Consider the following 13811-nt stretch of genomic DNA (forward strand, 5'->3'; position numbering starts at 1 on the left):
GAAAGAGTAGATGCAATTGTGCTGTATCCAGCAAAACTGAAAATTACTTTAAGGGGAAGAATGCAAATGTTTTAAGACAAAAAATCTTCATTCATCTGCAGAAGGAAGCGTAAAATTAGCACAGCCGCATAACTCTTATTCCTCTTTATATTAAAGCAGTAATAAGTGCTTGATAATTCACTGTTACCTATATATTTTAGTATCTTTCTAGTGATACCTTTTTTTAAACTGCATTGCGTTGTGAAAATACAGGAAGTGGAGTTTGTTAACAATTAAAATGTTAGAATTAAAAAAAGCCTTCCGGATAATGTTTCCAAAGCCTGAAAATGTCTCTGAACCATTTGGCTTTTCAGCAACCCATGGACCTTCCCTCCAGTAATCAACGGTTAAGCGTTTGACCTCTCGTCCTGCACCTCTTCTGACCTGTCTAGAAGCTCTAGTGGCAAAGTTGGAATTAATAGAGAGCTACCGTGTTCTTACCACCTGAAGGCCTAAGTATCCATTTGTTAATGGCAGTGTTGTACCACTGTAACATCAGTGAAACCGACTGTATTTTCGCACATAAACCATTAATTGCTCAGACTAGCAATTAAAAGAATTAGAGTTAAAAACTGTTGTTGCAGTAAGAGTTGGACATTCTGATTCAGGCACTGACAAGATCCTTTCACTTGGATTTTCCTAGGTGGAAGACTGAATGCGTTTATGAAAAAAACATCTTTTCTGGCTGCGTGTCCCATAGGCTTATTAAGTGCTTTCCAGTATTTTTATTTGGATCTTCTGATCCATTTATTGTTGTAACTCATGCAGTCCCTTCTATTTTTCTGGTGGCTGGAGAAGAGACTCCAGTATTTGTATTTATATGATGTCTTTTAAAAGTTTATCAACCTTTGTTAAGCTTTGTTACTTTGTTAACCAGAAGAGCACTAACCAGAAATGTACTTCCTCCCTTGTGAAGTAATTATCCCACATTAGGAGATCCTACAGTCTGGGAGAGTTTCGACAATTGATCTCTCATGCAAACAGCTAACCCCCTTTAGAAACCTTGGGCTTTGCTGTCTCTTGTTTAGGAGAAAAGTTGTTTTAAATGTTGGAGCTCTAGAGAGTGTTGGGATTTCTAAAGGGTGTATCTCTTTGGAAAAGAGAATCTGCCAAAATGCTCTCTCAGAATGCAGGTGCAGCAGCTCAGGTTCAAGCATGTGTCAGCAATGTGAGAGTCCAGGACTTAGAGGAGGTATTTTAATTACTGGCATGTGCTAAAGCCTGTGCTCTTGTGTCTGTGTCACCCATGGTTCCTGGGTGGTGGTAGAACAAGAATGTCGGCACATGCTTTAACCACAGCTGAATTTTGCTGTGTTAATGCATGCCATATAATTTCCTTTTCATTTGCAATTGATTTATAAATAAAAGAATATATTCTCTGTCCACTGACCACTTAAATCTCAATCTGGGATTTTAGAGTCAAATGAAGTTCTTCTGTGCTTTATGCTCATTAATAAAAATTTTGTGGGCTAATTTGTGTCTTCAGTGAATCTTGTATAAATTCATAATCTTTGATGTTATGTTGTTGAGGCAGAACTTGTTGCAAATATTGTGCAATGCCGCAGTTTTTAATTCCATAACAATATTAACTCTGTTTTGGACAGACTATTGTTAATGTTTAGATACTATAGCACAGATGCTTTCATAAAACTATGTGTGTGTTGCTGGAAAGGGGAACAAGAAGTGCATTTCCAGTCTTCAAAAGTATTTAGAAACTAGGCAAAAGTGTCCTTACTTCCCCCCCAAAGATGCAAAATCAGAAAAGGCAAAAGAAGCACACAAGCAAGTTTTGCTTTGATGACGTGAACGAAGAGTGGAAGCAATCATAAGACATTAGGCAGTGTTGAGCTCAGGACTGGTGGATAGACTGTAAATATAAATCCTAGCTCAGCGTCTGCAAAGTGGACAGGTGTTATGGCCTCCAGTCCACTGATTCCCAAAATAAGACGTGGAAGATTGCTGATCCATGAAGCTCCATGGACCCTCAAAGCGTAAACAATTATGAATTTGTTGGTTAAGAGTTTGGTAATGGTAAATGGTAGTCTGAGAAATTTTAAGAGTTGGTGATAGTCTGTTGGTACAAACCCTTTTCGTTAAATGCTAATGTCATTCGTCAGGAAATTATGGTTTGTCTATGACTTGAGGATTTGGTGGTTCTTCCATCTGAGTTGTAGCTGAGAGCGAGCTGTATTTCTTTCCTGGCACTGTATAATACCAATGTGAACAAGTAGTGTCTTTTTTTTTGTATGTGTAAATATAATTTACATATCTTAAATCATCCAGTTGTGTCTCGTTACAAACCATTGGCTGTGAATCTAAAGAAAGGACCTGTACTCATTATTTAAAATTTTGTCTTCAACATGATGGCTGGAGTTGTTTTTTTTTGGTAACTTCTACTGTATTACAACAGGGGAGAAAATTATGGAACACTTACTGTTCAGGACAAAGAAGAAGATGTAAGATGCCAATTAAGAAATTTAAGGTAAATGTTTCTTGGAGAAACTTCATTTTGCTCCTTTGCTTATGCATGTGAAAATTAAAACATCTTTCTTCGTGAAATAGTACATTGCAGGGTAATGTGGGTTTTTTTTATTTCTCAAGCGTACTGTAATCCACACTCTGCTGAAAGCCTGATTAAATTTTGTAGTAAATTCTGCTTTCTTCAGTCTTTACAGTAGTTTCTGTGACAGTCTGAAAGACATTAAAATGAGATTGATATACATTGTATGTATAAAGTTTTATGTTATATTTTATTGTAACTTAAAATTTTGCATTTGTTTGCTGCATTTTGAGCCATGACTAGATAACTTCCATCTAACAGGAAAATTCTGAGAATTTTTGTTATTGGGAAATGGAACAATTCAAGATTTGGGGAAGGTATGGAAGGAATTTGGGTGGGAAAAGTAAGAATCTAAGATAAACGTTGAAGAGCCAGCAGTGAAAAAAAGTAATAGTTTGATGATAATTGATAAAACAGTCATTTTAGGTTTGGGCAGAGTTTTATTTATATTACACATGTGTTTGAATTTTTCTTTTTTGCTTCAGTGAGAGAGGCATGAAATACTGAAATTTGAACTTTGAATTTAAAAGACAGTTAGGAAAAAAAGTGGTTTGAAACAGATTTTATGAGAATTCTGCTTACATAGTTTCTGAGTATGCCAGTTGCATATTTGAATAAACTGACAAAATGCATGTTTAGAATATCAGGTACTGTCACCATGAAAAGTAAAGACGGTGTTTTAGAGGTCTCTCTACCCACTGTAAGTGGTATCCGTATTGTAACTTTTTCAGTTTGAAAGTAAAAAGATATTTCTTTTCATCTTATCCGTTACTATATGGCTGAAAAATTTCAGGCCAAATCAAGCACTCAGTGTTGCTTGTTCAGGAGCGATTGAGGGAATAATGTGAAGAAAGACTGGTATAGGAATCATTGGGGTCTTCAGACTTTTATGCCAGTAAAATATCCCCATTAATGTTGCTGTAACTTACTTCATTTCACATAATGTACTATAAATAGTTTTTTAGACTCATTAATGGCTGTGTTTATTTGCTATTTGTTCTATTGTGCTAGTTTTTGGTAAAGCCCTGCATAAAATTTCAGCTTTCATGCCATCCAATGAAGGATTAAAATATAAATGCTTGCAGGTTCAAAGAATAGAAAGAGACTGTAAAGGGCTTTGTTTAATTAGCGATTTTTATGTCCATTCTCTGATTCCATGGATCTTTATTCATGACACTTCGATAGCTGGCTTCCCAATACGTTTTCTGTAGCCCTGTATACTCTTGTAATTACGCCTTATTGCCACTTGAGGTCAGCAGCTGCCGAGGAAAAGAAGTACATAAACTCTTGCTTCATTGCAATCCGTTTTCATTTGCTTTATTTACAATACTTAAAAATCAATGCATTCTTCAGATCCATATATACATTGTGCAAAACCGTTTCTTTTGAACGCAAAGCAGCTTTAGCAAAAAGTCTTCCTTGCAAGTTACTACAGAGTGAAAATCTAGAATGGCTTTAAGGAGTGTTTATTGGCTTCCCGAGTAGCATTGGGTAATGGCTGTGGCAGAGAAGGGTGTTCTGCACAATGAGATGGTGACGGGGTTTTAGCCTTATCTTTTCGTTCATGCTAAATTAGTGATAATAAATCTGAATGGAATAAGGTATTATTGCTGCAGGGAATATTTTGGGATCCAGAAATGGCAAATATCCTTCCTTTTTATTGCAGTAGTAACCAATGTTCTGTCAAGATGTGGGGAAGATGTTGCCTAAAAGTGATTTCTCCCCCGCCCCCGCCTTTAATCTTTGCTTTAAAAAAAAAAAAAAAAAGATAAAAACCATGAGCTTGGTGCCAAAGCTTGAACAGGATTTGGGAAACAATTGGCTCTGTCATAGGCTTACTGTTGGCTAGTCATTTCCTTAGCTTGAGTCTCAGTTTCCAGTACGTAACTCAAGGAAAGATATTCACTTCTCTGGTAAAGTTTTAGAAGAAATGTTTTGCGATGGGATTTTTTGATACACTATTTCAACAGTGGGAGTGTCAACAGTAGCATCACACCTGAATCTTGGTGGTTCCTTTCCTGAAATTCATACTGTTGTTTCTTGTGAGTATTCTGTTCTTCCTGTCCTAGATAGTCGCGTAACATTGCTAGTAGGCATACCCTGTGTTTCAGAAGTCACCGCTTTTTAATAGTTTACGAAGTTATCCCCATGCATGATTGGCACCAACTGATATTCCTGTCAAACCTTTTATCCAAAAATCCCCCTGCACCAGGCAAATTTAACAAATGATACAGGCAAGGATCGATTTACTGATCACCAAAACGCAGCAGGGGAGATGTAGGCTAAATATTAGGAAATACTTTTTAGCTGTAACACCGATTAAGTCCAAAGAACAAACTGCCAAATGAAGTTGGGTAATTGCCATCACTAGATTTTCCAGGCTATGAGTATGCCTCCATTTAGCAGGCATGGCTTAAAAGCAATGCAGTCGGTTTTGCCACAGTTCAGAACTTGGACTGAATGACTCATAATATGCATGTTTTAGCCCAAATAATTTTTAAAATTTCTTCCCACTTTACCCTAGCTAGGGATAAAGCAGCAGGGATGTCAGCAAAAGAGTAAAATTTTCTCTCGGCTTGTGCCGAGCCTACATGAAGTAAGAAACAAGTTATAGCGAGAGAGAACGAAGCCCAGGTTGATGTGACCTTTATTATTTTGACAGTGTCTTTCAGCACAATTACAGAGTTGCAGGATTGCAGAGAACAGAGCTGGAGTATAAAATAACATAAATAAATAGAACAGGAGCCAAAGCAGTCAGCAGGAGGTGGTTGGAATTGGGCAGTGAAGGATGGGTGAAGGGTTTGCATTGGTCAAAGCCTTTATGATTCAGCCACCATAGTTGCAAATTCTGGAGAAGGGAAAAATTTTTTAAAAATATTAAAAAAAGAAAATGTAAAGAAGGAGGAAGCATATTACAATGATTACAGAGTCACTGGTGTAGCAGAAACATCACAATAACAGAAGAACAAAGAAATCCAAGTTAATTAAAGGGAAAGTATGACTTGGGAAATCTTACAGTGAAATGAAAGGATTTTTTGAGGGTCAGGGAGAAATGCTACACATCCCAGACTGTCGAGACTGTCCACCGCTATTCATCCGAAGAACTTGATTAGTTCCCTGTTATTCCTTTGTAAATGTCAGCGGGATGAAGGCAAGAACTAGAAATTGAATTTTGCAGTGAGATAAATTTCCTTTATATCAGAGTTTGGCAAAGAGACTCATTAATGAGTCTTTCCGAGTATTCGTGTCCCTGTATTATAAATATATTACATTTAAACTCGATTTTGTAATGGCAAATTGACTGAAAACGACAGATTACAAAAACAGAAGGCTGACACCAACCTACGTAGCAATCTTGACCACATTGGTGATAACGAGAAAAATTCCTGTGATCTCAGAGGGCCAGGATTTTACCCTGTGGCTTTTATTAGTGTTGCATCCATAATATTTACATAAATGTATCTATCTGCAGCTTGGGGTTATTTTATGCTTTGGTATACACAATGCCTTTCAGCAGGGTGATAAGGCACGGAAAAGGCACGTTTGTATCCCGGTGAATAGCTGCCTGGCATACTGCACTCCGAACGCTGTATTACCCCGGGAGGTCGTAATTCCTGACTCCACCTAACCTTGGAACACGCGAACACTTGAGAGTACCTCGCACAGCTGTGTGTGCCTCAGAGCGTTAAAAACGACAGGCTGGAGGGAATCCCAAGAAGGGCAACAAAGACGATAAAGGGATTAGAGGGTGTACGGAGAGAGTGGTTTGTGGGTTTAACATAATCAGCTGAGAGGAAAATGGCAAATAGGGGAGGCAGTCATCTGTAAAGGCTCAAGAGAAAATTACTGAAGTGTGACATAATGCAGAGTAATGTCTTGCAACTAAAAAAGATAGAAGATGAAAATTAGGCATTTTAAAGAACGTTCTAACGTTCAGTTGAAAAACGCTAAACTCTTAACAAGTGAGACCTTTACTGACTGGTGTGTACAAACAGATAGCGCTTTTGATGACGTGTCCGAAAAACAGGTTGCCAAACGCTAACAAACCAAACTGAGAAATAAAAGTGTCAGAGGGTTTAAATTAAATCCACATTTATCCATCATTTTGAAAGATGTAAATCCAAATTAGGATTAGTGATGCAGATTACTTAACACAAAACGTGTATAAATCCTGTACACGGTGGGTACATAGATGGAAAGTGTGGCAAACTGAATTTAAGAGATAACATAAAGTACTTGTGATAGAAACCCAGACTATTCTGGGCAAAAACCGAAAAAGGCTATGATTATTGAATCACTGTGTGAATAAATCCTGCAGAGAGAAACGTGAACTGCAATGGATGAGACCCTTCCAAAAGGGAAAACTAGCTATGCAGATTCTATTAAACAAGTTGCCATACTTGCTACAGCTAAATTAAATCCTTTTTATAATAACTTGTATCTACAGAATATATTTGGAAAAGGTTATTCAGACTTGCAGCCAAATATTTTCTGTAATTCATTACAATAGCGGTATTATCACTTAACGGCAATGTATTTCACGGGTACTTTCTGATAGCCAGCAGACCATAAAATACTCCTTCATGAATAACTGCAATGCGCTTTATACTTTTTCCAGGATTTTCAACATACTTTAAATATTTCAAAGATGTTCCAGCGGAATAATCTTGTAAACTAGTTCACCATTTATTTCCCGGTGAAGGTTAGCCCAACCACGGGTGGCTTGTGGAGGCATTGTTACAAAGTGCATTTGCATATGCAAAACTTCTGAGATAATGAGGCACCGTATATTAGCCCCTGCCTGTTGGTCCTTCTTGTAAGTGTTTATTGCCTCTGACTGGCCTGTTAGCGAGAGAATCCTTGTGATTGACTACATCCTCTTTTCCAGTTGTCATTCGCCTTCCAAACAAAACTGTATCTTTCTTTGCACAAAAAATAGTTTTAAATTACAAGGATTTAGACTATTTTGTCATGTAAAATGATTTACTAGCTAGCTTGTGTCAAAGCTCTGACTTAAAAGGAGAGGGTTGTTTCACTGTGTTCAGTATAGTTTAGTAGTTTATACCAGCCTAATGCATGCCCGGCGATATTTTACTGAAATGACAGATGTAATTACAGAGGACATGTTGTAGGCTAATGATTCCTCTCATCAGATTGTGTTTTTTACGTTATCCATACAACAGCAAATCTGTTTAGGAAACTTCATAAGTAATGACTTACACTAATTTATTTTAGAAGATACGAAAGCATGAAGAGGGACAAGAAAAGAAGGACTTCCAAAGGATTTTTCTTTTTTGTCTTGACTTTTACCTGTAGCAAGGCTATGATTTGTCAGTCGTAATTTTGAATGCTTGATGTCTCATTTTTACAACGTTTAAAGAAAATAATTGAAATATTTTTAAATATCTGCAGAAGTTGAGCTGCATCAAGGAAAACATTTAAACTTACTGGGATAAAAATTTGGGTTTGTTCTGTCTACAGTGCATGATCTTTAAATTCTCGATGTGCTTTCTCAAGTCTATTAGTATCAAGAAGCTGAAAGTCGTGATGCGCATGTCCAGTGCTAATACACAAAATAGATTAAAAAAACGTTATGAGCAGAAATCTTCATTTTCTTTTCTCCTCTTTCTTATAAATGTTCTGAAGCTGACAGAGCTGCTTCAGCATCGCTTCCCCATCCAATCTGGAAGCTAACGTTTGTAGTTTTGCTAGGTAACCTGGCCTTGGCCTGCAATTTTTGTCCAGTTCGTCATCTCCTGTTCACATCAGCGGAAGATGGAGGGGGCTCGACATCACACAGAAGATGATCGTGTCTTGCATGAACAGGCTGCAAGTTTTCAACTGTTTGAAACTGGCAGATCAGCCACAAATTACAAATCTTGATCGGGCAAGAGGTAAGCTGGTGGAGCAATTTCTGAGCTGAACAGTCTTGCAGGAATGATAAAAGGTTTAAAGCGGGAGACCCAAGAGGAAATTTGTAATGTGAGGCCTCTAACTGGAAGAAGGCTGATTAGGTTGGGATTAACGCTTGTGATGATAGGTCTGAGAAAGATGGCTCTGTGGTGTTCAAAATCCGTGAAGATCAGTTCTTACAGCTGCTGTGGGCTCCTGAGGGACAGCGTTCAAGGGCCATCTAGTGAATTAACATTAACCCCTGTGAAAGGCGGCGTGTTTGTGATCATTCAGTGATGTACGAAGCTGATGTTTGAAACAAGGGGTAAAAGTGAGGCCTGACAATTCAATTACAGGGACACAAACAAATGGATTGCAACAGAAACACAGCAGTGCGATACGGAATATGAATGTGATGTACATTCGTGACTTTACATTTTATTTACACAGGCAGTTATAATCTGGAATTGGATTTGTGAACCAAAGGAAAAGCAGGACAGTATCTGTCATCCTCATCCTTTGGTCACAGTCCCAGCTGTTAACTTTGCATGGATTTCAAGCCTTTCCGGTGTAACAATTTGCTGTTAGAGTCAAATTTAAGAAAATTAAGAAATGGAAAAGAAACCTGTAATGTTGTATACTAGGGATACGGCCAGAAGAAGCAAAAGAAGAAAGCCCTTCATTCTCTTCTCATTATCGTGTATAAGTTCAGAGTAATTCCAGTTCAAAGTTAAGGAAGGGTAAAAGTTGCAGAAGAAAGAGATAAGGAGAAGAGGTGTTTCGTATTGCTTTGTTACAATGTACTGGCTTTCAGGCATCGTTTCACCTTTAAAAAAAGTTCTGGTCAATCTTAAATAAAAAAGTTAATGCTGTATCCTCTTGTATAAGCCACAATCATCCTGCAATATAGTTCTTTTCTTCCAGTTGATACTGCTTTTGTTTTGCAGCCTTCCGAGAATAACTGAAAATGTATCTGACGTGAGGTTGGTGGGTCAGCTGTAAGCTTACTTACCTGAATCAAGTTTTCTTCTGAAAATCTTGCCCACTGATCTGCCACTAATTTTAACGGGAATAAGGAGGACCCATACAATAAAGCATATGAAATTTCAAATAATGACACACTTCTCTGGTTCAGTAGCGCTGCTAAAGTTTAGCGGGAACTTCCCCTAGATGCTTCACAATTGCTCCTCTGCAACAGTAATATAATCATGATCTGAGAAATTAAGAGGCTTTAGCCTAGAAACAGGATCATAGTCACCGACATGCCAGTGTGCTATGGACAGGCAGTTTAGCTAGTATGTCACCTGACTAATATGTCAGTGGGTGATTTTGTATGTCATTTTTTCAGCTTCTAAACTGGGAAGCTATGTTAGTTAACCTTATTTTGCTTTCTATTCCTTTTCTAATTGCTTCTTAGTTGGAGATAACATTTTTTACAAATCCCAGAGATCAGGTAACACAGAGAGATGTGAAGTTTTTTAGATATTTTTTAGGTTTCACCCTATCATATGGCTCGTCAATATGGTGAAAACTTAGCAATTGCCTGCAGTCTAGGTGATTTAGTACTCCGACCACAAACCTCTGCTACTATCTCCTCCAGTGAGGAAAGATTTAATGCAGAAATGCATCTCTGCATGTCTTCCTTCTGAGACACACTTCCAATGTGTCTCAGGGATACAGAAGAAAGAGGAAAAAGGGGAAATTTTGTATGTGGGCTAATTGGATTCATCCCAAGAGGGAACAGAAAACAGCAGTGATTTTTTAAGCAATGCTGCGAGAGGAAAAGTTGTTCTTTTCTTGTAGTTCTCATCTTTAGTAAGAGGGAGCGACAAGCTTTCTTAGCTGTGAAGACCCACATAAACGCTAGCCAAAGCTGGATAGACAGTTATTGTATAGGAATTCCCTAGCAGACTGACTTTACTTTGAATTTTAAGAGCATTGCTTTGCTAAGTCATGCATCACTTTCTTATTTACTAATCATCAAGCAGAAATGCTGGTACTCAGCTCTTTTACTTTCTCCTTTCTAAGTTTTATAGTCAAGCCCGGGTCTTTGAACTGCCAGTGTCCTGATCCTCACTCCACTGAAATCAACGGGAAAATTAAACTAATTGAAGTAGAAGTTGGACCGGTACTTAGTCCTGTGCTGTAGTGTGCCTTGACTGCATCTCGGTCTCTGTAAACTCTTGCCCCCTCTAGTGTCAGAACTCGCCTCCTGTTTCCCCTAAAGCCTGCAAGCAAGGTATGGCAAATGTAGCAGGACTTTGCATTTCATTATAATCCAAATTGTGCCCTTGAGAAGGTCACAGCCCCGCGGGATTCCTAGATTTCCTCAGTTCTGGTATGTAAGAGTAATATTCGATTGTTACTGTCCAAGTTTACTCCTCTAATCACATACCATCAGCGCCAATTTTACCATCACCGTCCTTATCTCCAGCAGCCAGAAGAGCCTTCGTTTCTTTGTCCGATAGGTCTCTTCCATCTGGGGTAAAGCCCTTCAGTACAAACCTAAAGAGGAGGCATGGAAAAAGGAAAAGTGTTTTTCAGAACAGTTTCACTTTGTATTTAATTGTGCCACTGTTCTGATATATGAGTTGGAATCCAGGGTCGTACCCTCTGTTATTGACCTTCTTCAACATTCTGGAGGAGCGCTTTACTCTGAAACTGCATGTGACTGAAGAACTATCTGTAGGGTATCGACCGTTCGTGTGTCTCAGGGTCCTGCAATAAAAGCTACGGCTAGCTACCTCCAACACGCTTTAGATCACATACTCAGCAAACAACTGATTATTGCACACAAATACTGGTCAAGAGATTGAATTGTATGATCTTATCTAGAGTCTTGTAAAGAAGAAAACAGGGAATTAGACTCTTAAGACAAGGTTATTTGAGAAAGGACGTATCTTTACTTACTTTAATTCTTCCTCTTCGATGAAGCCGCTTCGATCTTTATCAAGAATATGGAAAACCTTCTTCACATCTTCTGGGCTCTTCTTTTTCAATCCTACCATCTCGAAAAACTTCTTGTAGTTAAAAGATTCAGCCGCTATGGGAGATGAAAGGCCAGAGAACTGCTCAGAGAAATCACTGAAACATATGTCAACACATACCCGTGGCTTTCTTTCATACTGCTGCGCGTCCTACCCTGGGAGGCACAGTCGAGCCCAGCTGTGGTGGGAGCTAGATGTACGCGCTGTAATCCTCCCTGCTTCGCAGACAGCAGTTGAAACAAGCAAAGGGGGAGAGGGGCAGGGTCTCCGCTCTGCAGGCGAAGAGCTGAGCTACTGGGGGATGGAGGCTTGCCCAAGGTCACACAGGAAGCCTGTGGTAGAGTTGGGAGCTGAAGTCTAACCCGCTCGGACTCGTTTCAGTGCCTTAACCCCCCTTTTTTTTTTGCTAAGTTTTACGCTAAAACGGTCACCTGAGAGCGGACTCTGACTATTAGATCGCTGTCACTTTTTGACATTTCCACCCCTGGGAAAGAAAACCGACCCTCTCTTGCTCAACCACGGAGCCCAGCACTGACGAGAAGTGTTTCGGAGCACATGGCTGTTTCCGTTCTGTTTCGTTTTTCCCGAAGACGGACTAGAAATCAGTGTTGCATTTCTATCGCTAAAGGTACGAGCGACGGTGGTTTGTAAGCCCGGCCACTGCAAGGGAGTGCTGTGCTGTGAGCTGCCTGCAAGACCGACCGTGTGAGGCACGGTCGCCGGGGAGGGAAAAGAAAACCAGCCCAGAGCCCTTGAAATCGGAGCCGAGATCAATGAGTTTACCTGCTCCACCTCTCCCGGCCTTTCTCCGCACCCGCTTTTGTCCCGCCCACGTAGCCTTGCGAACGGCCGTGGTGGGGATTAGAAAGGTGTGGATTCGAAATCCAAAACAGTGACCTCCAAAACGTGCTGTGGACTTCCCCCCCGCCCTTCCCCGTGCGCCTTTATTCCCGCCGCAGCTTTTCCTATTACATAAAATTAAGGAGGCTCAGTCTTTCGGGGTCTGCTTGACTGAGATCTGTCATTAGTTGCTGCTAATTGCATCTGCTCCGGGACTTGGAGGTGGCCCCAGAACAATGGAAGCTAATGAGAAAAACAGCTGCTGGATCGAGCAAAGCAGTTTGTTGGTCCCTTCGACCCTCCGGCTGCTGAGTTTATCCGGGCTCAGCGGGTTTGGCGCTTCTGTCCGTTCGGGAAGGTCATGGCAGAGAGCGGGACGGAGAGGGGCTGCTCTCCCCGGTGGTGCCATCAGCCGGGTGGTTTGGGGGGAGGTAGAACGTGTGCATCCCGAAGCACCATTTCTGGCGTTTCTTTGGGAGCAACCTTAACTGCCTGAATCTCTGTAAGCACGAAGAGGGTTTGCTGTCAGCTTAGGGGTCGCGACGAACTAGAGGGGTAGGGAATATCTGAAACCCGGAGGAGTCTGAGGGGGAAGTACGGACCGCTGCAGCCATTCGTCCTGCAGAAAGCTTCTGCAGTCGAGCAGTGCACCCGCTTGCTCTTACTGTCGCCTTCTGCTCCATCCCGAAAAGCAAAGCCCACCCGGGGATTCCGCATAAGAAGTAAGAAAAGAGCGAAAAAAAACTCCTTGAAACGAGAAACAGCAGTTCTGCAATACCTGAAACTGAATTTCGAGGGTGAGCCGCCGACATCCACGGCCGACTTCCCCATCCCACATCAAGATACAATCCACCCTGGTTCGCCCGGGGTTTTGTTCCCTTTGAAAGTATCCTCTCGGTAGGAGCAAAGTCTGTCCGCAGTTACTGCTTGCCTTCCTTTAAAATAAGTATTTCACCTCCGTAATGTGCAGGGCAACTTTGCTGAGGAAGCAGCCCTGCACTTGATAAACCTGTCATGCTTTCACTGCACTTCTGAAAACACATCCTCATTTGATGTTTTGTCTAGCCGGATCCTCTAATCTTCCCCGATCTTAAATAAATGCACTGCTATCCTAAGCCGAAGAGACGAAAGGGGGGAAAAGGGGGGGGGGGGGGAAAAAAAAAAACTCCCACAGCCTTCTTGATATCCTCAGCGCTGAGCACGTCAGTCATAGCCATCCTGCAACTGTTTGAACAGGGAAGCAAGTGCGAAAAGATTAAAAAGTGCTTTTCTCATCATTTCTGCTCATATGACCAAAGCTGCAGTGCTGTGTGGGGATGGCACACCGGGAAAGGCTGGAGCCGCGCCAGCTATATAGCTCTGCGTGGATAAGTGCCATGGGCTGCCGCGCTCCAGTTCGCAGAGCGCACCGAGTAGTCCACAGACGCGAGGGTTCGGCTAAAGAGGGGGGACGGGGATGCCTTTGCGGGGACCGGGGTGGGGGAGGACGCGAG

At 40.8% G+C, this 13811-nt stretch overlaps 1 protein-coding gene across 1 annotated transcript; it reads right to left on the minus strand.

The window, feature by feature from the left end:
• Positions 1-5224: 5224 nt before the first annotated feature.
• On the minus strand, positions 5225-13535 carry PVALB (parvalbumin). The gene is made up of 4 exons (XM_009332618.1): positions 13485-13535; positions 11402-11562; positions 10887-10996; positions 5225-5447 (listed from the first exon to the last, which is right to left on the minus strand). Exons 1-4 carry the CDS (start codon positions 13533-13535, stop codon positions 5419-5421), a joined length of 351 nt encoding a protein of 116 aa, XP_009330893.1. The 3' UTR covers positions 5225-5418.
• Positions 13536-13811: the final 276 nt, after the last annotated feature.

This window comes from Pygoscelis adeliae, unplaced genomic scaffold (genome assembly GCF_000699105.1).
Source record: "Pygoscelis adeliae isolate BGI_AS28 unplaced genomic scaffold, ASM69910v1 Scaffold399, whole genome shotgun sequence".
NCBI classification, from domain to species: Eukaryota; Metazoa; Chordata; class Aves; order Sphenisciformes; family Spheniscidae; genus Pygoscelis; species Pygoscelis adeliae.